Source organism: Erpetoichthys calabaricus, chromosome 12, assembly GCF_900747795.2.
Source record: "Erpetoichthys calabaricus chromosome 12, fErpCal1.3, whole genome shotgun sequence".
Taxonomy (NCBI): domain Eukaryota; kingdom Metazoa; phylum Chordata; class Cladistia; order Polypteriformes; family Polypteridae; genus Erpetoichthys; species Erpetoichthys calabaricus.
The window spans coordinates 140,316,210-140,339,085 of NC_041405.2; the positions used below are offsets into that span (position 1 = coordinate 140,316,210).

Consider the following 22,876-nt stretch of genomic DNA (forward strand, 5'->3'; position numbering starts at 1 on the left):
TGGCAAGGTGTCCTCAGAATTTAATGGATGTTTCAGGTAATTCACAACACAGCAAAGCTGAACGTTTTCTCACCGTGATGATATCTCGCACTGCCACTTGGTGAAATATTCCAGATTTATGTAAAGTACGAGCACAAGTATGAACAGTACAACGCTTGAGTAGCAGTAGCATCCGCCGGAGCACATGTCACGTCGCGTGAAGTATAAACCCAGCCTAATCGTTCCCACCCAATTTTAGGCCAAATCCACTCTTGGTTGCCCCCAGATGTATGTTTTATATGTCTGGCTCTGTGAGACTAGCTAAGAAACAGATGCCTGTCAGCAGGTAAGGAGGGCGATGGAACAGGAACTTGTACATTTCTGGGACATACATATTGCTTGAAACAGGAGGAAGATAAAATTCCATTTTTGATATTCCAGCACTCTGCACATTTGGAATTGTTAGATTTATACTTGATATCACTTTCATGATGAAATGCATTAAAGTATGTATATTACATTTTATAGATAAATCGTTAACTTCATTTACATAATGAATACTGTTAATAATTATACATTGTGACAGATAGAGGCACTCTCGTCCCCTTGAACCCTCGGACAATATGCCAGACACCAGGTAAAAGTCCAATAGTTGACTTTATTATTAATAAACAGTGCACAAAGCACCCTCCTCTCCACAATACTCATAAACCAATTAATAATAATACACAATCAAAAAACAATCCTCCACACTCCCAGACGCGTTGTCACCCTTCCACCCAGCTCAGCTCAACGTCTGGGATCTCCCACAGTCCTTTTATAGTCCTTGACCCGGAAGTGTTTCTCTCTCTGTCCATGTGACTGTTAACACTTCCGGGTCAGATAAAAACTCCTTTTCTTCATCAGCCCGGATGCACTTTATTTCTTCCAACCATGTGACTGGGATCTACTTCCGGGCTGTATGGAAAATAAACGTCTCTGCGTCTCCCTGCAGCGGCCCCTGGCGGCCCCGACGCTATCCAGCAGGGCTGTGTATTAAAACTCCATAGTCCATGATGCCCTGCCGGAATTCGGGGCATCTCCGCGTTGCAAGGAGGGCTCCATCTAGCGGCCTGGGGGTATTGGCCAGGATGAACGGCCAGCCATATTCCACAACATGTAGGGGTGGCACGGTGGCAGAGTGGTAGCACTGCTGTCTCACAGGGAGTCACGTCTCTGGTGTTCCCTACCTGGAGTTTGCATGTTTCCCTGGAGGATTCTTGGTGAAGCACATACTGATAAATGAGATGTACAATGGGAGAGGTGATCTTCTTTGTTAGACAAAGAGCTTCGCCTGGAAACTAACTAAAATCACTCATGAAAATGCACCAATTATCATGTTTCATCACTACAGTAGATTTTATAAAAACACAAACTATCCATTGCAAGCGTGAAGCTCTGTTAAACTTTGAATGTCTCGTCTTCAGGAGTTAAGCATTGCAGTGGTCTGACTTTGAGCGTCAATGTCAATGCCACATAACCCATTCCCCCCCCCCCCATGCCCCCCTGCCCCCCCCCCACCGAAACGCAATGACAGCAAACTGTGGTGCCAGAATTGCAGGCTATTCCTGTGTCTGACTGAGTGGCATAACAAGCTATTTGCCAGTGGAGCAGAGTAGAAGCAGTAGCAGCAGGCAACAGTGTGAGAAAGGATGACAGGAATGTCCCCCGAAACACAAAACGCAGTCAAACAGCTGCTGCACAGAAGCACCAGGGGCTGAGGTTTCCTCAACAGCAGACGGAAAAAGGCTCCTGATGGAATATAAGTGATTGTTTGCTGCCTAAAATGAAACTTACATGATTTAACACTCCATTGAAATGAACAGCGGTCACTTTAACCCGACGTGAAGGGAGCTGCCGCAGAAAGAAAAGCTAAATGAAATGGCAGCTGCTGAAATGATTGAGACATCCAACAGTTCTTTGTTAGTCGCGTGAAGACAAAAACATGGTGTTGAACAAGATCTTGAATGATTTGATCTAAAAGTACTGAAATTCCTGTCCTTGAAACTGACGACATGCTCTATCTGCTACATATCCAGGGTGCACTCAGCCTTTGCCAGTCCTAAAATAGCATGCTAGGTAATCTATTTTGTTGCAAAGCCATTTGAATTGAGCAACGCTCCTGCCACATTCAGCTCATGATGTGTTTCCTGGCCATGAACCACCATGCTAGTTGTCGCATATTCAGACCATCTTCTTTGGCATTTATGTTTAAGTCCTTTTTGGAGTTTTTGGTGGTGCTGTAATGAATCTAACAAGCTCACCCCCAGCTGCGACAACTGCAGTCCATCCCATGTCCTCTGCAGACCATTCCCCCTCTACAATGTTTGACTGGTCGTGTTCTGATGTGAGGTCAAAATGGCAGAGAAAAATATTTAGATGGGCCAGGAGATGGGAGAGACAAACAAAAAAATCAAAATCAAAAGTCAGGAGATCAAAATGAAAGTGAAATGGACAAACCCAAAACAGTAACAGAATCAAATGTGCGTGCAAGGATTCAGCTTCCCTAAAAGCCATTCATTAATCACACTCCTAACACTGGAAATAGGACAACGTGCAATTTCCTGGATTGATGGCATTTGCAAATGAAATTCTCACTGCAAAGAATACGAGATGCTGAAAAGGATGTAAAAGGTCTGCATTAGAAAGCCTGTGCTGTGTACGTTCTGTTAATTTATTTGAATTACAAAGACGTTTTAGATGCATAAACTGTGTAATTCATGGGGAGCTGAAAATCAGTACAACAAGAAATGAATGTTACTGCATTCCTAGCACTGCCAAGTATTCCCCTGCTTTGTGATGGTCAGCCACAGCCATTATCCAGGCAGGATGTCAGCAGGATAGAAGGACCGGGGGATGAGAGCATCTACAAGACAATAACTCATCCAGCAAGGGTGGCCCTCCTGGGTGGCTCTAGCACCATGGATTCCTGCAAGGCATGCTGGGAGTTGGAGTTTGGCACATCTCATGGAACCCAACAGGCCTGTGACAAATTCCAACTCCAAACGTGCCCTGCAGGACTCTATGGTGCTATAGCCGACCAGGAGGGCTTCCCTCTAGTGTCCCAGGGGAGGTAGTGTCTTATAGATGCTCTCTCCCATGGTACTTTCATCCAGTTAGCATCCCAGTTGGATAATGGCCGTGGCCACCCGTCACAGCTTCAATGCTGCATGATCATGCCGCTGCTTTGGCCAATGGAAAAGCAGACAGCGCATGGCTACGTCTACTGGTAATCTGACTCTACGATTATCTCCTTGGCTTGGATGGAGATAAACTTCTATAGTATAGAATCCATCCAAATTCATAAAACCTTTCAAATGGTATCTTGTCTAATGACTTTTCAAATCACTTTAGAATATAAATCAACTTCTATGGAATAATCTAGGTAGCCATTTTAGTATCTTACAATTGGTTTCTTCACATATAGTATCCTCTATAAAGTTTGGGACAAATACACATTTTTCCTTGATGTACACCTCTGCTGCACAGTTTAAATTACAAATCAAAACAATTCATTCACGACTAAGGTGCACACTGCAGACTTTCATTTAAGGGTACTTTTATACATTTCAGACACACCACACTTTTTCTACATGGCTACCCATTTCTGGGCACCATAATGTTTGGATACAGCAATGGCAGGTCTATTAAAGCAGTTGTCATCTTTATATATACTACGCTACCGTGGCTGTTCGTTTGTCTGTCCAGGATTTTAAATCACTTGTACCTCACAAACCGTTTGAACTATTGACCTGAAATTTGGTTCACATATACTACGTGACATCTACTATCCACTCTGGTGATGATTGACCTCCAAGGTTATTCCTCTTTTTATTTTTACTTTATTTTATTGTACAATCAACTCTAGGCAGCGGCCAGCAGGGTGGGCGTGCGGTGCATGCATACGGGTGCCATTCTCATTCCCTAGCACCTTCGCCACCACTTCCCCTACCTCTTTATATCTTAAATCATTCTTGAGGCAGATTGAAGACTTAAGTGCCAGCTTAAGTGAAATATTAAAGAAAACGTATTAAGTAATTGCAACACAAACATTGACTTAATCAGTTTTAACATGAAAAGATGCCGACGAAAGAAGAGAAGAAGCAGGCCACTAGGGTGGAGAAAAGGAGAGCTACTCAGGAAGCAGCAAGCACATCAACCTCTGAGCCAACAAATGATAAACGTACAGAGAAAGAGGATGAAAACTAGGAATGCTCAAGTCAAGTGTATTCACTGCACGTTATCGTGCAGTGCGCTGTTACTGGTATTTAATATTTTGTCACATATCCCTTGAATGCAATGACTGCCTGAAGTTTGCAATTCACAGACATCATCAGATGCTGAGGGTTTTCTCTGGTGATGCTCTGCCAAGCCTCCAATGCAGCCATCTTCAGCTCCTGCTTGTTTCAGGGGCTTGTCCCCTTAAGTCTTCTCTTAGGCATATAGACGTCCTGCTGAATTGGATTTAAATCGGGTGACTGGCTTGGCATTCAAGAATTTTCCATTTTTTGGATTTGATAAACTCCTGTGTCACCTCAGCAGTATGTTTGGATGAAGTGCCAATGAGTTTGGAGGCATTTACTGGACTTTGAGCAGATCAGATGTTTCTCAGAATTCCCTGTGCCACAGCTGTCAGCAGTTCCATCATCAATGAAGAGAAGTGTACCAGGACCTGTGCCAGCCAGACATGCCCAAGCCATAATACCCCCAGCACCATGTGTAACAGATGAGATGGTCTGCTTTGGATCTCAAACAGGTCCTTTTGGTCTCCACACTTTGCTCTTGCCGTCACTCTGATCAGGTTCATCTTTGTCTCGTCTCTCCACAAGACATTTTCCCGAAATTCTACAGGTTCTTTTAAGTCCCTTTTCTTAAATTGTAATCTGACCCTCCTGTTTTTGTGGTGTGCATCTTGCAGTGTGGCCTCCTCTGTGTTTCTGTTCATGAAGTCTTCTGCAGACAGTCGTCTCTGACACACACACTTCTGCCCCCTGAAGTCTGTTTCTGATCTGTGAGACAGGCATTGGGGGCTTTTTCTTTACCTTAATGAGGATTCTTCTGTCCTCACCAGAGGTGGTCTTCCTTGGCCTACCAGCCCCTTTGTGATTACTGAGCCCACTAGTGTGTTCTTTCTTCTTAATGATACTCCAGACAGTTCATTTTGGTCAATCTAAGGCTTGACTGATGTCTCTAAATTATTTATTCTTGTTTTTCAGCCTCATTATGGCTTCTTTAACTTTCATGATCACAGCTCTTGTCCTCATGTTGAACAAAGGCAACTGCAGACCCCAAAGGGTAGACGCCAGCTGAGGTATCTTATGATGCAACGAAACCCACCTGAAACGCCAACTGTCCCAAACTGTATGGTGCTCTGAAATGGGGGGACCATTTTAGAAAAAGTGCTGCCATTTCTACATGGTGTGATCTAAATGTCTCTAAATCCTCTTAAATGAAAGTCGGCAATGTGCCCTTTAATCACAATATCTGAATTGTTTGATTTGTAATTTTAAATTGTGGAGCAGAGGGGGAAATCATTTAAAAATGTTATGGAGGTCACTGTATGTGTCACTGTGTTGTACATATGGACACCATGACATTTCATGGTTTATCTGGTAGTTTACTGGCCATGCTCACATAAACACTGACCTGAGAAAATGCTGGGAATTATAAGATGTCCTGGCCTAGGAAATGGATGTCTCAAATTCCCCAGAATTCAGGCTCAAGGACTGTGCCTGTAATGTGCAAGTGAGCAGCACTGGATATCCACAAAGAACAGTGCTGTCCCCTTTCCTGTACACCTTGGACTGTATAAATAACAAAATCAAGTCGAAATTCTCAGATGACTCTGCACTAATGGGGTTTATGGATGAGCCAGAGGATAGAAGTCAGGTGGAGAATTTAGAGAATTGTCTGGAACTCAGCAACAGCAAAACCCACAAACCGCTTACTGACTTTAACCACCCCAATAAGCCTCTATAGTCGTTCACCCTTCAAGAAGTTGACATGGACTTGGGGATCCACATCACTGACAGACTGGATGGGTTTAGTGACACCCCAAGATAACAACATTTAAACAGTGGCATTTCTCCAGATTTCTCAGCTCCTGAGCCATTGCAGTTTTTCTTTGTTCAGTTGATTCCCTCTCCATGCAGGTATCACAACTGCTTGGCACTTTGAGGTTTTCGGTGATATAGTTTATATACAGTACTAGATTAAGTAGGACATCTTTAAAAAGAAAAGCCATGCAACTTTGTAGATTTCAACCTCACCTGAGATTTGTCTTCTTTATTGTGAAGGAGTATTCCTGGATCCCAGTTGTGTGCACTCTGACCCTCAAAACATCGTCCGGGGTGGGGATGTAGTTCGGCTGCCCGATCCGATCCAGATGAGTCAAGTAGCTGCAATAGGAAGATGCAAGAGGTTTGACTGGGCTAGTAGAGTGCAGCAGAAACCCTGAAGGGCTTACTTTGCATACTTCAGAGCAATTTGATCAAATGATACAATCTCTGTAGCCCACGGTCTGTCCCAGCAGCATCACTATATCTGGAAACTTGAAGTCTTGTTAATGTCTGTTGCCCACATACTGTAACCCCCTCAGTCAAGTCTGCATTTTTCAGTATCTGGTGGCCCCTTGTGGTGGCTTTGTCAAATACATTTTATAAAGGAGAAAACTTTACAGTTGAAATAGCTATGTGGATTTTACTGTAAACAATAAAAGTGATGAAAAGAAATATTCTTAAAATTTCTTTTAATATAGTTACACTTATATGTACTATTTTTACAAAAATTATTTTATTTGGCGTAAATTGCACACAGGATGGCCCAGTGGCATAGTAGTTACTGGTGCTGCCACACAGGACTTGGCCCACTCTGTTGAATTTGCATGTTCTACTCTTGACCAAGTGGCTTTACTTCATTTACTACCAGACCCCAGAGGTAGATGTGTTCATCAGTTTCTAGCACTAAATTTCCCAGTTACAAGTGTGAGTGTGTCCTGTAGAGCAGGGGTAGCCATTTCCGGTCCTGGAGGACCACCGTGGCTGCAGGTTTTCATTCTAACCCTTTTCTTAATGAGTGACCTGTTTTTGCTGATAATTAACTTCTTTTGAACTAATTTGAATTGACTTGCTCTTGAAGACTCAGGCCCCTCAATTGTTTCTTTTTCCTTAATTATCAGGCAAACAATAATGAGATACTGTACAAAATGAGCCAAAACAACTGGTGTCCATCATACAATATCTGAAAATAAAGAACGATGAAGGTCTCAGGAATGCTGATCTGCTCAGGTCCTCAAAACATTTTAACAGTGCTGCTCTTAGAAAAGAGAAAATCAACAACTTCAGAAATGTCTGCCATTGCACCACGAGAGCACCAACCAGCCACAGAATTAAAGAACGGGATTAATTAACAACAAGAATCAGCAACTAATTAAGCAACTGGTTAGAGTTGAAGGCCCTGACTTAGTTGGTCTTCTGTTGACTCACTTGCTTCACATTTCATTTCTGTTTGGGTGCCATTTAAGGAAAGAAATGAAGAAATTCAGAGGAACGATGAAGAAATTCAAAGGAACAAATCTTAAAAAAACAATTCAATTAAAATTAATTCACAAGAAGTTAATTAGCAGCACAAACCCAACACTCATTTAAAAAACGGGTTAGAATGAAAACCTGCAGTCACGGTGGTCCTCCAGGACCAGACTACTTGGCGACCCCTACTGTAGTGGAATGGCATCCCACCGACAGCTGGTTTATGTGTTGCACCAGCTTTCTGTAACTCTGTAACTGAAAAACATAAGAACTAATGCAAATTTGTGGTAGAGAGTAGTTGTGTGTACTTAGCTGCACTCTCTCGTGTTTTCAATCTTCCTTTAAATTTTTACATTTTCTACTCCAAGACAACAGCACTGTGCTCTTCTTCTTAACATGAACACCTGCTCTGGACATATGTGGTGTAACTCACTACTTTGTTGAGTCCAGCAAATGGTATTCCTGCCGTCTTCTATAGCACCACTTAATGCCTGGATCTTTCCACAGCCTCCGAATGGCATCCACATCCTGGGGCTCAAAGGTCTGTACTTGAGGGACATCAACCTGCAGCAGACGCCTGGCGTTTTCCTATCAGGACAGAATGATTCAGACATTGACAGACCTTCTTTTCCCCCTTGCTTTCTCTTACATACTGAAATTCTAGCAGCCTAATTAAATAAACCACGTTATTAATTAGAGAATGTCTTCCATACTCTAATGCCACCCCAGATTATTGAAGAATAGCCTACAATAAGGTGGGCACACTTTACTTGAGTGCATGAATAAAGCCCCTGCAAAATAGGTGTGCTACTTAATCAGAGGAGACTCAATTCTAAAAAACATCAAGTTATGGCTGATTAGAAACAGGCTCTCTTTTCTGCTAATTAGATATAAAAGAAGACAAGATGCACGACCAACAAGAACACCTCTTATAAGAAAGGTTATCAACATTAAGTTACAGCCAAGGTTTATTCCCTGGTAAATGTTTATTTTATATTTTATTGTTATTTTTATTGTTTATGAGATAATTGTTTTGATGTGTTTTTAGTATTTATGTACATTTTGTTCATATTATGGTTTGTTCCTGCATTTTGTCCAGTGTTTGACAAGATTAGTTGCAGCTGCCTTATTACCCTGCTCAGCATAAGTGGGTTTAGAAGATGGATGAATGCTATGTTTATTTATTATTAAGTTATCATGTATTGTCACACATGTGCGAGTAGGAGGGAGCTGTATGGACCAAGTGAAGGTAATTCCACGCCAGGCCAGGGTGCACTAAACCTTCTTCTGTTATCTCTACAGACCAAAAATGTGAAAACCTACCAGATTCATCCCTAAAGATGACACTTCCAATTCCGGCGCCTAGAAGAACGTCACTTCTGGTTACGATGTCAGAAGGTGGTCATTTCTGGTTCCCCTACATCACTTCCAGTCTTGGCATTTAAAGCCGCCATCTTAACCACTAATCATCAGTTCTTGTTTGGAATCCTTCAAAGACTACTGTCTTTTTCTCAAAGCCCATTGCAGCCAGGGATAATATACGGGTGGCTGCCCCAAACCTTTTTAAATGTGTCGAGTCTGATCTTTTCACAGTATCTAAAGTGTCTTCTTATTTTTCATGTGTTCTGTAGGTGGAACCTCATGAGGCAGAGCCACTTTTTTACGTCATTACTGAAGGACCATGAGAAATGGACAGCAAGTCCCACGGTGTGCAGTTCTTTCTTGTGAGCATTGCTTTTACTTCTTTAGGGTTTTTGGAGTTTTGCTTCTGTTTTTTTGGATGCTGATATTTGGATTACAATATGTACATATTAGCTTTACATTACCTTTTTAGGTAAATCCCTTTTGCCTTATCTATGTTATTTTTCCCTAGTTTGCCATTTTTTGTGATACTTTTGCTTAATTCTGGCCAAAGTGCCCAGCATTTTCCATATAAATAAATAGGGAAAAACTTTCTTCTGGAAATTCATCATGGCTTAACGCAACCCACAATGAGACAAAAAGATGTACTCAAAAAGCTGTAATTCAGCAAGACACTGAAACTGTTAACCATGTCAAAAGAAAAGAAAATGGCATACATAATTTTAGTCATTAAGATCGCACTTTAGTCAGTAGAAAACTTTATGCGTGCTAACGATGATGTCCTCCATCAGCCATAGCGTGACTGATGGGAATTGTAGTCCTCACATTGGGGCTGGTTTTTGGGTTGTCCTTGTCTCTTTATATCCCCTCTCCCTCATATGACATATACCCTATATTTTAAATCGGACCAATGGTAAGGCACATGCAAAATTTCACGAAAATCGTCTCACTGTTTTTTTTGCACGATTAGTGAACAAATGGTTTAAATAGACTTAATAAATCCTATACTAGCCATGTCCTTATGGCAGAGTTTTTTATGGTTTACCTTCTGTGTTGAAGGGCATTCGTGTGCATTTTCAAACATTTAAAGTATTTCTTTTTACATTAAAGGCCACTTTCCCCAATTTTGGGTCTGTGTTCCCCCACGTTGTTAGAGTATATTTTAGCCAGTGTTCCTCCCCTTTCTTGTGTCATTTTTTTGTCTGTTTTTGAGACTTTGATTTAAGTTAATTTTACTTTTGTTTATTATTTGCTGTCTTCCTGATGCCTGTGTTATGTGCCTTGTGTTTTGGGGGTGGTTCTCCAAGAGGCGGGACTGTCTGCCCATCATCACAATGGACTGCCCTCAGCCCTATAAAGGCAGGGGAAACCAACAGTCCCTTGCAGTTCATTTTGAATGTGCTTGGGAGTAGGTGAGTGTTTCTTATGGTTCTTTCTGTGTTTTGTGATTCATTGGATTTTTTGAACTTTTTTGGTGTTTTTGAACATTCTTTAGATTTCACCTTGGTGCTTTATTTACCTTGAGTTGCCTTTCCTTTTTCGGCCAATTCTTTTTCTTCTTTGTGCTCCACAGAGCTTCCTGTTATTAAACAGCATTTTTGTGAAGAATAAATCTTTTTATTTAAAAAAAGATTCTGTGTTTGCTCTTGTTACTGGCTGTGCTTGGTGTTTTCTCCTCTAGTAGGCATGTTTGGGTTATTTTTTGACCTTGTGCTTATAAACTCTCAAGATTCAGAACAGACGTGCCTGCAAAGCTTGGAGTCAGGCTGCCTGGAATGAGGCCTATCTCTAGGTAGACCAGTGAAGGTATGGGTCTATTTGGAGGCAAAGACATAGATAGATAGATAGATAGATAGATAGATAGATAGATAGATAGATAGATAGATAGATAGATAGATAGATAGATAGATAGATAGATAGATAGATAGATAGATAGATAGATAGATAGATAGATAGATAGATAGATAGATAGATAGATATGGCATATGCCATGTTTAACCCAGGGTTCCCTTCCTGGATTATGTTTAAATTCCTTTTGTGTTTTTTTTCATTTGTGATGTTTTAGGTACTTTGGTTTTATAAATATTGTTGTGATTTGTATTATTTGTCTTGTTATGTTTTCTATATCCATATTTTTTATTTTGTGATTATTTAGTTTCTATGTGTATATATTTTGTTCTGCCATGTTCTGGTGTGACTACTCTGGCTACTCTGACCTCATTGTTAGGGGTCTGCCCCAACCTTTATATTCAGGCTGACACCATAGGCAAGTCTCTGTGGTTCTTTCCCGTCAGTTCTTTGGAGATTATTGGGAGTATTTTTCTTATATTTTCTTGTTCTTCTGTCTTTTTGCTCTGTATATTGGATTCTTCCCTTGGATTGTGTTTTTGAGACTTGTTTGCCTTAGGACTGCCTTGTGATCTGTTTCTTGTATTTGTGGACAAATATTCTCTTTATAAAAATTCTTGAAGGATTTGTCTCTTTACAAGCCAGAGACTTCAAGGTTCTCCCTCTTGTGAGACATATTTTGAGAATTCTGATACTCTCATGAAACTTTAAAACTCTGTTCTCTGTTTTGGGGCCTAGTCTGGTGTGAAGGGTGCCAGTCATCTAGAGTCAGGCTTGCCTGGGTGAGGCCTATAATACAGCCAGCCAGTAAAGCTTCTGTGCTGTTTTATGTGGGTCTTTTTGAGGGCCTCATCTGTTTTTGTTGTTGCAGAATCACCACAATATACACCCAAAAAGAAAAAAGATAAGCCAAAAAATGTCCTTATGATTGTAACAGTTTTGTTAATAGTGAAGGCTGCAAACTGCCAGCTGTCTGACTGAAATAAAATCAAACCGTGGGAAGACAGCAGTGACCCTCTCAAAAAGAAAACCAGCATGAATACCACTCTGTGGAATTAACACAACAAATGGGTCAGGACTCCACCCTGAGGGTCTTTACTTCAATGTTGCAGTATTCTGAAAGAATTTAACTAGGTTGTCTCTTAAAAATATATTAATAGAAATATATATTTTTTATGATGGCTTATGCTGCATTCAAGTACTATGGGAAGGAAACTTCATGTGGATGTTCTTTAGAGTGGTACCTCTAATCATTTAAAGGTAAAGCCAAGACATTACTAGTGTTGCAAATGGCTTATTTACTGCTTAAATAACTGATCTATAGTTTGTTATTCATATAAGACTACAAAGCCTAAACTTCAATGGGCCTTTCTCCAAATGTTTTCTGGTGGTCAATTCCATTCACTCATCCTTAATTAGTAATATTTAAATACTAATTGGTTATTAGAGAAACCTTTGTACTTGCATTACCACAGCTGAAAGCTGTTATTCTGTTCAGAAAAGCAAGCAAATTGGATTTCTTTGGACTGCAAGGTGCTGACATTCCTAAAGTTCACTTGTGGGTAGAGAAACAGGCAAAAATGAAATGGCTTTCTTCACAAACAAGTCAGTCTACTGTTGTTTTGTGAAATGAAGGTTATTTCATGTGACAGACTGCCATCTATCTCCAACACTACTAATGTCCTGCCTTTATTTTCAAACTAAGTCAATAGTACCTTCATAAAAAAATCTATTTCTAAAACAACCTGAAAGTTTCTTTTAGATTCCAACATGTATATGTGTGTATGTGTATACATAGGAACATATATTGAATTTCCCATCCATATTACTAACCGAGAATGCTAAACCGGATGATGGACGCAGGCACATCCGGCAATGGGCCGTAGCTGCAAAAAGACGTACTGCGCAGGCGCAAAAAGAGTCCGTGAGGGTCGGCTGAGGAGCCGAGAAAGGCGGATAGAAGAGGGCGAGAGAGGCGGATGAGGGTCCGCGAGAGGCGGACAAGACCACAGAAAAAAGGAGCGAGCACAGGAAAAATTGAGAAATGAGGCGCAAAGAGCACCGAAAAAAGGAAACGGCACATAAAAAAGTATTCAAACACAAGCAAAGCACGAAACACATTGCACACGAAACTAGACCCAAAAAAAAAAAAAAAAAAAAAAAAAAAGAGGCTCGCGCACAACAGCAAGGCACCCCCCCCCCCCCCCCCCCCCTACAAGCAAGGGACGGGACACACACAAAGAGGGGGATTCAACAAGACACAGGAACACAAAAAGAAAGAAGACGCTCGCGCAACAACAATCCTCAACCCCCCCAACACATACACACACACATCCATAAGAAGTGACACCCAAAGCCACATATTCTAAAGTGAACATCGACACCTTCACACTAGACAGCATAGGTGTCAGCATTGGTGGATCTCCTTACAATAAAGCACTATTAACCGTTCAACTGCAGAAAAAGAAACATATTAACAGTGACTGCGATCCTTCTTATTACTTATCCATATTTCGCATGCTGAGAAAGAAACAAGTCATGAATACACGGTCACGGGTACAAAACGAAAAGGAAAGGATAACAGGAACAAACACACGAAAACGAAAGAAACAACAAAATAGACGGCTATGCAGCATAGGTGGATCTCATTACAATAAGGCACTATTAACCGTTCAACCGCAGAAAAGGCTCCATATTAACAGTGAGTGCAATACTCCTTATTACTTATCCATATTTCTAAAAGAAAAAATGTCTCGACTCCAAAAACGCAAAGCTCAACTAAAGCTTCTAACTAACGATGTACCTAAAAGTAAAAACTTTATGAACTGCATTAGATCCTACAATAGTTCATTTGCTTTTGCATATACCGGAGTAAATATCAGGCCACCAAAAGGCAATGGCCCATACTGCTTTCGCATATGTGCACAAATACTGCATCGCATTGGAACAGTGCACCCTGAAACAAATCAACAACGCAAATATGCACAAATCTACATCCTAGATCCACATCACGCAAACTATCAATCAAAGTGCTGCATCGCAACAGGCACGGATTCAAAACGAAACACCTCCCGTCTCAGACATACGTTAATGGCAGCGAAGGCTACAACGGGCTTCTCACACAGCACAGGCAAATCGATTACAGCTCCAAAACAACACGTCCCAAATACTACACATGCAACAACGCGCCTCTCAAACGGCACAAGCAAAACATACACCAGGAAAATTCATTCGGATTAATGAATGTTATTTGCAATCATTGTCATTTAGTTCACTTCCCTGAAGAAACAACTGGCAATACAAGTTATACATTTACACGTTGTTGTCAAAAGGGTCAAATTAGACTGCCTTCTTTACATTCATATACTGAATATCTACTGAAGCTTATAACTGACGATGTACCTGAAAGTGAAATCTTTATCAACTACATTAGATCCTACAAATCGGAATCCACTGTGAACATTAACGGTGGCACTGCACGTGACATCCGTCTTGAAAAAATGTTGTTTATTGATGAATGTTCAATGGCATTAACAAACGTTTATGAATAATAATATTCGATTTGGAGGAAAGGTACTTTTATGAGGAGGAGATTTTAGACAGTGATTAGCTATTCTTCCAGATGCCATTCACTCAGCTATTGTTCAGTGCACCTTAAAATACGCAGACAATTGCCATTGCTTTCAAAAGATACAGTTAGTAAAAAAGATACGATGTCCAGAACCAGATCATAACAATTGCTTATTACAACTGAGAGATGGTACACTCACCGATACAGATGGACTTCACCCACATATTATTACAATTCCTCAAGCCTTTATCTGCGACGACTTAGTTACAGAGAGATTTGGAACAGCAATCTCATTAGACCAAATGCCCCTTTTAACACAACGCACTATATTATGTCCAAAAAATATTAATGTGGAAAACATAAATACCCAAGTCATTCCATTACTTCCTGGAGAGACACAACTCTTTCTAAGCTCTGACAAACTTGACTCTGATCACAACAGTAACCATCTTAAATGACCTTACAAGTTCTGAGCTGGAATTACCTTTTACACTTAAACGGCGTGTACAAAGAAATTTTCAAATAAACCTTTACACTGTGCCACACACTTTATTGGGTGCTTTCTATTTGCATCATCTACACCGTCACACTATTCTATATCTCATTCATACATCACGCTCTTTGTCATTCCCAACACCAGGGGTTGGCGAGCGAAGCAAGCAGGGGGCGGAGCCCCCTAGTTTGTTTAGAAAGTAAGACTTCTTTTTATCAAGGTACCATTAAATGAGATGAAGGCCATAGGGTGTCTTTGACTTTCTTTCATTTTCAGCATGGAAATAACCTTTAACCATACATTGCCATGTGTGTGTGCTTAGGGCACAGATGTCCAACTCCAGGCCTGGAGGGCTGCAGTGGCTGCAGGTTTTCATTCTCACCCTTTTCTTAATCAGTGATTGGTTTTCACTGCTAGTTAACTCCTTTACCCTTCATTTTAATATCCCTGTTTTTAAGGATTCAGTCCTCTGAATTGGTTATTTTCTTCATTAAATGGCAGCCAAACAGAAATGAGACATGAAATGAGCTGACAAATGACCAGCTAAACTGGGGCTTCAAATTCCAACCACTCTCTTAATGAGAAGCTGATTCTTGCTGTTAATTAAACCCATTATTTAATTCTACTGCTTGTTGCTGCTCTTATTCTGCCACAGCAGACATTTCCAAAACTGTTGGTTTTCTGTTTTTGATCTTCTGATTTTCTGACACCAATATCAAAATGTTTAGGTGACCTGAGAGATCAACCTTACTGAGACCTTCACCATTCTTTCATTCTTTATTTCCAAATATTGTGTTACAGGCACAGGTGAGATGGTCATGTGGTGGCTTCTTTTGTTCAGCTGCTAATTAAGGAAAAAGAAATGACAAAGGGGCCTGAGTCGAGCAAATTAAAATTAAGGCAAAAGAAGTTAATTAGCAGTAAAAATTGGTCACTAATGAAGAAGATAGAATGAAAACCTGCAGCCACTGCGGCTCACCAGGACTGGAGTTCAACACCCCTGTCTAAGGGGACGGCTGAAGGGCTCTAGTGATGGTAATAACCCACCACTCCTGGGGTTGGCGCTGTGGACTGATGTCTCTTCTCTTCCTCCCACTTAAGACTGGAAGATTGACAGCTATAACACCACTAACGTCACTTCCTGTGTCTGCCTGCATGGTCTCATCTCATCCTGCCAAAAGCCCTCAAAGCTTCAAGAGCTGCCATCTTAGGGCAGTCAAGATTTAGTTACACGTCTGAAAGTAATTTTTTATCAACGCCACTTGTTTAACATGTTTATTTTCATTTCAGTTATATGGGATTTGCCTTCAGGTGCCCCATACTTTTATACTGTCTTGTCTTTTCTCTTACAGTAGATAGATAGATAGATAGATAGATAGATAGATAGATAGATAGATAGATAGATAGATAGATAGATAGATAGATAGATAGATAGATAGATAGATAGATATCTAAGGGGAAAGTAAAATTTTACAGAAACTCCAAAATACATACATATAATAAAAACAGACAATAATATACACTGTCACACACGTGTGCATGGGAGGCAGCTAAAGGGCTCAAATGAGGGTAATTCCATGCCAGACCAGGGGTGGCAGAGTACACTAACCCTTTCTCTTTCCTCTGCAGACCTGTTATGGGACATTCCGCCTGACCCTGATGACCTCACTTCCAGTTCTGACTCTGCTGACATCACTTCTTCTGCCCAACCCTAAAGCCGCCATTTTGTATCCTGCAAATCAGTTCTGTCTTGAACTCAGTGTGACCACAATCTCTCAAATCTTTTCTTTTTGAAACCAACTTACATTATAGGGGGTGGCTACCCCAAACCTTTTTGTGGTGTATGTCTATTCTTGTGACAACACACATACTACAACTTCTGTCTTGGATGTCAGTGAGCTGCTGCTGTCACTAAGAGGCTTGCAGGTGGCAGACAGATGAGGTCAGACCTGCTCAGGTTGCACCACAGGAGCAGCGCCAGGCGTAATGTCCATTTGCGGAACAAGCCGTGTAGAGACCTGATTATACACACGTACACACTCATACATGAACACACACTCAGTGTACACAGTGTGAGAGAATGCAGACAGAACCGAGTGCCATTATGAACAGTGCTGCATACCCTCTCTGTGACACACCAGCATTGAGGACTTATAGGAAACAAATCATTCTGCAGAAGTGTGTGAGGCTCTACAGACAAATAAAGTGTAATACAAAAATAAAATACAATGTGTCAATAACTGTGGCTATATGTCTTACTACAGCTCACTGTGATGTCCCACTTATCTTTATCCCAGTCAGAAGTTTTCTTTTTTTTGTAATTCATATGTGTATTTGACGGGGTCATTGTTGTTATAATATTTCTTGAGCTTCGGTAAAAAGCTAAACTTCTCTCCCGGGACAAATAAAGTACTACCTATCTATTTATGTATACGGGTCTTATTTAAATGTCTTATTAATGAAGATTTAAAAAAAAAAAAAAAACCGATTGAAGAGTTTATAATTGTTTGTAACTTTTTTGTTTTTCAGTCCTTCCAATGTATTAATACAATATTTAATTTCTGCTTTTGAAGGTCTCTTCTTGGATTGTTTACATTTGTGAATGCAGAATTTTCCATTAGTAATAAATAAATTAAAGACATACCAAGTTTTTATATTCCAGATTCATTAAAAAGCAAAATGTTTCTGTTGTGTTTTAAGAATATATCAATACCAGCAGTCCTCTGAAAAAACGAGAAACCAAACCATTTTGCATAAACACGTTCAAAAACTAAGCGCACAAAGGTTATAAAACGGAAATTTGCAAAGAGCTGGTGTTACAAGGTAACTATGAAGAATAATTGTAGATGGAAGCTGTCTACTGTAGTGTTATTGATAACTATTTTCTTGTAATATTACATGTTTCCTATCAAAATGTCTTGAAACTGTGAGACCCGTACGCCTTTTGCTTAAGGTGTTTCGTTTTTCTGGCAGATTTCCCTCAGCTGACCGTTATTATCAGCGGCGTCTCCACGTCAGGCCAACTGAGGCAGCGCCAGCCTCCACCATTTCCAGCAGATGGCGCTATGGTGCAAACATTAAGTCCTGTTTGACTCCCGTCTCTTAACACAGGCAAACTCAGCTTAGTCATCACAATCAGTTTTGTTTTCAATTTTCACGACATGTGCAATGAAATTTCTTACCTAGAAAAATATTTCTTTATGGAATCTGAGAAAAGTTCTTTCTGCCTGACTCCCTTTGCCTGTTTCCAGTTTTCTTGGCCAGGTCTTTCAGTGCTTTGGGCATAACTTTGAACTTTTAAATTCCAGCTTAGTTCTTGAAAATAAAAAGTGAAGTTTTCATGACGCAGTATAAAAGCTACATGGACTTGTACACCTCACTACATTAGAACAGTCATCATCAGCATCGCCACTAATAAATTCGACTCACACACACACTGCCCTTTGAGAAGATACTGAAAAACAGATGTTTGGGACCACATCAGCCAGAAGACTTGCTGAGGTTTTTCATTTCACTGAGCACAGAGCCAGCCCTAGACTGTTTCGGGCCCGAAGCAAACTGATACCGAGGGCCTTTAAGGGGCCCGACCCCTGCAGCTAGGGGGTCCGGGGCAGAGCTCCGGCCGCAAAGCGACTTCCTGTATTCTGGGCTGCAGAAATGCGTATTCCCGGCATCTACAACCATCACTTTTTGACGATTTCCATTTGACACTGACAACCGTAACACACTGACAGGAGCCAAATTTGCAGGCTGTCGTACAAGGCCCTGAGTGAAGGGTATGAGTGATGGAGGTCGGATTGGGCCCGCATAAATGTCTTTAGTGACGATACATTAACAGATAAAGCTACATTTTAGCCAGCTTTAGCTGTTTCCACCAGGCAGCACGTGGAGGTAAATAGCTAGGCCAAGCACTTTTTTTTTTGCTTTTTATATTTTTTATATATTTTTTTTATTTTATGACGATAAGATCCACATTATTTTATTTTTACATTTTTATTCGGTTTTAAAGCTTGTTTTCATACTTTCGAGATATTCAGATTTCCATATAAAATAACTTACCAGCAGATATTGAAATCTATTTCACTCAAAAGACACTTTTTGAACCTTGGCACTGGCAAACTCATGAATAAGTTCAGAATAATCAAGAGATTCAACTATCTCTTGCTCAATTGAAATCAATGCCAGAATATTCAGACGTAAAAAAACCTTGGCCGCAGTGGGCCCCCTCCAGCTGTGGGCCCGAAGCGGTCGCTTCATTTGCTTCGCCCTAAGGCCGGCTCGGGTGACCGTCACGTTTGTGCCACATCACGCACCATTTACTGAATGAGTGTTCATTGGTGTTTCTGCTTTTAGTGCCGAGTATCTCATGTATGTGGAAGTATCTTTGAATCCTGTTCTTTGGTGGTTGTACTGTCTGACAGAATAAGAGGTGGACAGACGAACGTTTTCTGTGATTTTTTATGGTTGTGTTTGGCTGACATTTGTATCATGACTAATGTTGGCTGAGTAAAACATTGTGCTCTCTGTCACTCACACACGCACATCCGATTGCATGCTTTCTTTCAAGGCTGGCTTCTCAGGATGGCACTGCGTCTTCTAACAGTTTTCACACACTAAGGCTGTGTCCACATAAAAAAACTGCGCTTTTAAATAAAAACAATCTCCGTCCACACCAGCGTTGTCACATTATTAATTACGAAAATGTATCTGTCTGCACTAAAACAACCTAAAACGCATTTCATGTAGAAGTTCGCCAACACTGGGCATGTGCACATCGGCGGAAAAAATCCTTTAAAGGAATGGTAACGACAGCGGCCATTTATCGTAAAAATGTACTGACTGGTAAATTATTTGTAATCAAAGTGTACAAAATGCAATTTAGATGCATACAGGTAAGCATCCAAACAAGCGCTATTGAGAGCAAATCCTCTGTGTCCGTTGTGTTGGAATGTGTTTGTTTGAGAATGAGACATGTCATGTGCAGGGTCCAATCAGGGCAGAGTAATCCAGTTTATCTAATCTAATCTAAACCACTCAGACCGCGATTGGAGTCTGTGTTTTTAAACTGTACTGCAGCGCTGAGCTGGCGTTTTCAGAACTGTACGACTCAGGTGAGTGTGCTCATTATATTAAGATTTAATCTTTGAATTAATTTACACAAAACAATGCTACCCCGAGTGAGCAAAGGTGTCACCTCATATTGACCTCTCACTTATATTAAATAATATTGACCACGGCAGGCAGAAATGGAATTTTTGCAGTCAAATTGCAATTGAAGAGTTGTGATACACACATAATACATTGAGTTTGATTTTTATTTTCACTAAAATAAAAACAAACAAGTGTATCTTTAATTTCAACACCTCTTTGTGTTTTTTTCCTCAAAATGAAGATGAGAAATTCACATAATTACAACAAAGTGAGAAGGCGAGATGTCACAAGTGATAATTCTAGAGTAGTTCAGCTGCAGATCTCCTGTGCTGGACCCTCTTGGGTAAATGGAAGGTCACCACAGGACGAGAGCACACGGCCTTCAGTAAATGCACTTCGACAATTTAAACTAGCTGTCCTAGTCTACAAGCCCTTAATGTTTCTAGAATGTGCTTTTCAAAAGTGCTGCTACTGCTGTGTTGTCTCAAGACATCCAAAATGGTGATTAACGTCTGTGTAGAGGACTTCATCTTCAAAGATGCACATACTCATGTACAGTGGTATAATATATAGGTCATACTATATATACTGCTGTGTGGGTACATTATGTATACATATATATATATATATATATATATATACTGTATATACTGTATATACAAATTAATACATACACACATATTTACATATTAATATTGACACACACATACACACAGACATATATATATATATATATTAATACACACACACACGCACACACACACATATATACATATTAATACACACACATACACATATATATACAAATGAATACATACACACATATTTACATATTAATATTGACACACACATACACACATATGTATATATTAATACACACACATATATATATTAATACACACACACACATATACATATTAATACACACAAGTACACATATATATATACAAATTAATACATACACACATATATACATATTAATATACACACACATACACACGCATATATATGCATATTAATATACACACACATATTAATACACACCCCCACAAACGAGCACATACAGTGCATCCGGAAAGTATTCACAGCGCATCACTTTTTCCACATTTTGTTATGTTACATCCTTATTCCAAAATGGATTAAATTCATTTTTTTCCTCAGAATTCTACACACAACACCCCATAATGACAACATGAAAAAAGTTTACTTGAGGTTTTTGCAAATTTATCAAAAATAAAAAAAACTGAGAAATCACATGTACATAAGTATTCACAGCCTTTGCTCAATACTTTGTCGATGCACCTTTGGCAGCAATTACAGCCTCAAGTCTTTTTGAATATGATGCCACAAGCTTGGCACACCTATCCTTGGCCAGTTTCGCCCATTCCTCTTTGCAGCACCTCTCAAGCTCCATCAGGTTGGATGGGAAGCGTCGGTGCACAGCCATTTTAAGATCTCTCCAGAGATGTTCAATCGGATTCAAGTCTGGGCTCTGGCTGGGACACTCAAGGACATTCACAGAGTTGTCCTGAAGCCACTCCTTTGATATCTTGGCTGCGTGCTTAGGGTCGTTGTCCTGCTGAAAGATGAACCGTCGCCCCAGTCTGAGGTCAAGAGCGCTCTGGAGCAGGTTTTCATCCAGGATGTCTCTGTACATTGCTGCAGTCATCTTTCCCTTTATCCTGACTAGTCTCCCAGTCCCTGCCACTGAAAAACATCCCCACAGCATGATGCTGCCACCACCATGCTTCACTGTAGGGATGGTATTGGCCTGGTGATGAGCAGTGCCTGGTTTCCTCCAAACGTGACTCCTGGCATTCACACCAAAGAGTTCAATCTTTGCCTCATCAGACCAGAGAATTTTCTTTCTCATGGTCTGAGAGTCCTTCAGGTGCCTTTTGGCAAACTCCAGGCAGGCTGCCATGTGCCTTTTACTAAGGAGTGGCTTCCGTCTGGCCACTCTTCCATACAGGCCTGATTGGTGGATTGCTGCAGTTATGGTTGTCCTTCTGGAAGGTTCTCCTCTCTCCACAGAGGACCTCTGGAGCTCTGACAGAGTGACCATCGGGTTCTTGATCACCTCCCTGACTAAGGCCCTTCTCCCCCAATCGGTCAGTTTAGATAGCTGGCCAGCTCTAGGAAGAGTCCTGGTGGTTTCGAACTTCTTCCACTTATGGATGATGGAGGCCACTGTGCTCATTGGGACCTTCAAAGCAGCAGAAATTTTTCTGTAACCTTCCCCAGATTTGTGTCTCAAGACAATCCTGTCTCGGAGGTCTACAGACAATTCCTTTGACTTCATGCTTGGTTTGTGCTCTGACATGAACTGTCAACTGTGGGACCTTATATAGACAGGTGTGTGCCTTTCCAAATCATGTCCAATCAACTGAATTTACCACAGGTGGACTCCAATTAAGCTGCAGAAACATCTCAAGGTTGATCAGGGGAAACAGGATGCACCTGAGCTCAATTTTAAGCTTCATGGCAAAGGCTGTGAATACTTATGTACATGTGCTTTCTCAATTTTTTTATTTTTAATAAATTTGCAAAAACCTTAAGTAAACTTTTTTCACGTTGTCATTATGGGGTGTTGTGTGTAGAATTCTGAGGAAAAAAATGAATTTAATCCATTTTGGAATAAGGCTGTAATATAACAAAATGTGGAAAAAGTGATGCGCTGTGAATACTTCCAGATGCACTGTATATATATTAATACACACATACACATATATATATAATAATACACACACATATATTTACATATTAATACACACACACATATATATACATATATATTAATACACACACATATATTTTCATATTAATACAGACACACATATATATTAATACGCACACACACTTATACTATATATATATATATATATTAATACACACACACATATATTT

At 40.4% G+C, this 22,876-nt stretch overlaps 1 protein-coding gene across 2 annotated transcripts in view; it reads right to left on the reverse strand.

Annotated features, from left to right (window-relative positions):
• Window positions 1-22,876, reverse strand: part of LOC114662751 (guanine nucleotide-binding protein subunit alpha-11-like) — a 43,283-nt gene that overhangs the window by 11,241 nt on the left and 9,166 nt on the right. For both annotated transcript variants that reach the window (XM_028816400.2, XM_051935304.1), the window contains exons 3-4: window positions 7,978-8,132; window positions 6,288-6,416 (exon numbers count right to left, since the gene is read on the reverse strand). In XM_028816400.2, coding sequence (XP_028672233.1) covers window positions 6,288-6,416; window positions 7,978-8,132 — 284 coding nt within the window. The remainder of the gene's footprint in view (window positions 1-6,287; window positions 6,417-7,977; window positions 8,133-22,876) is intronic.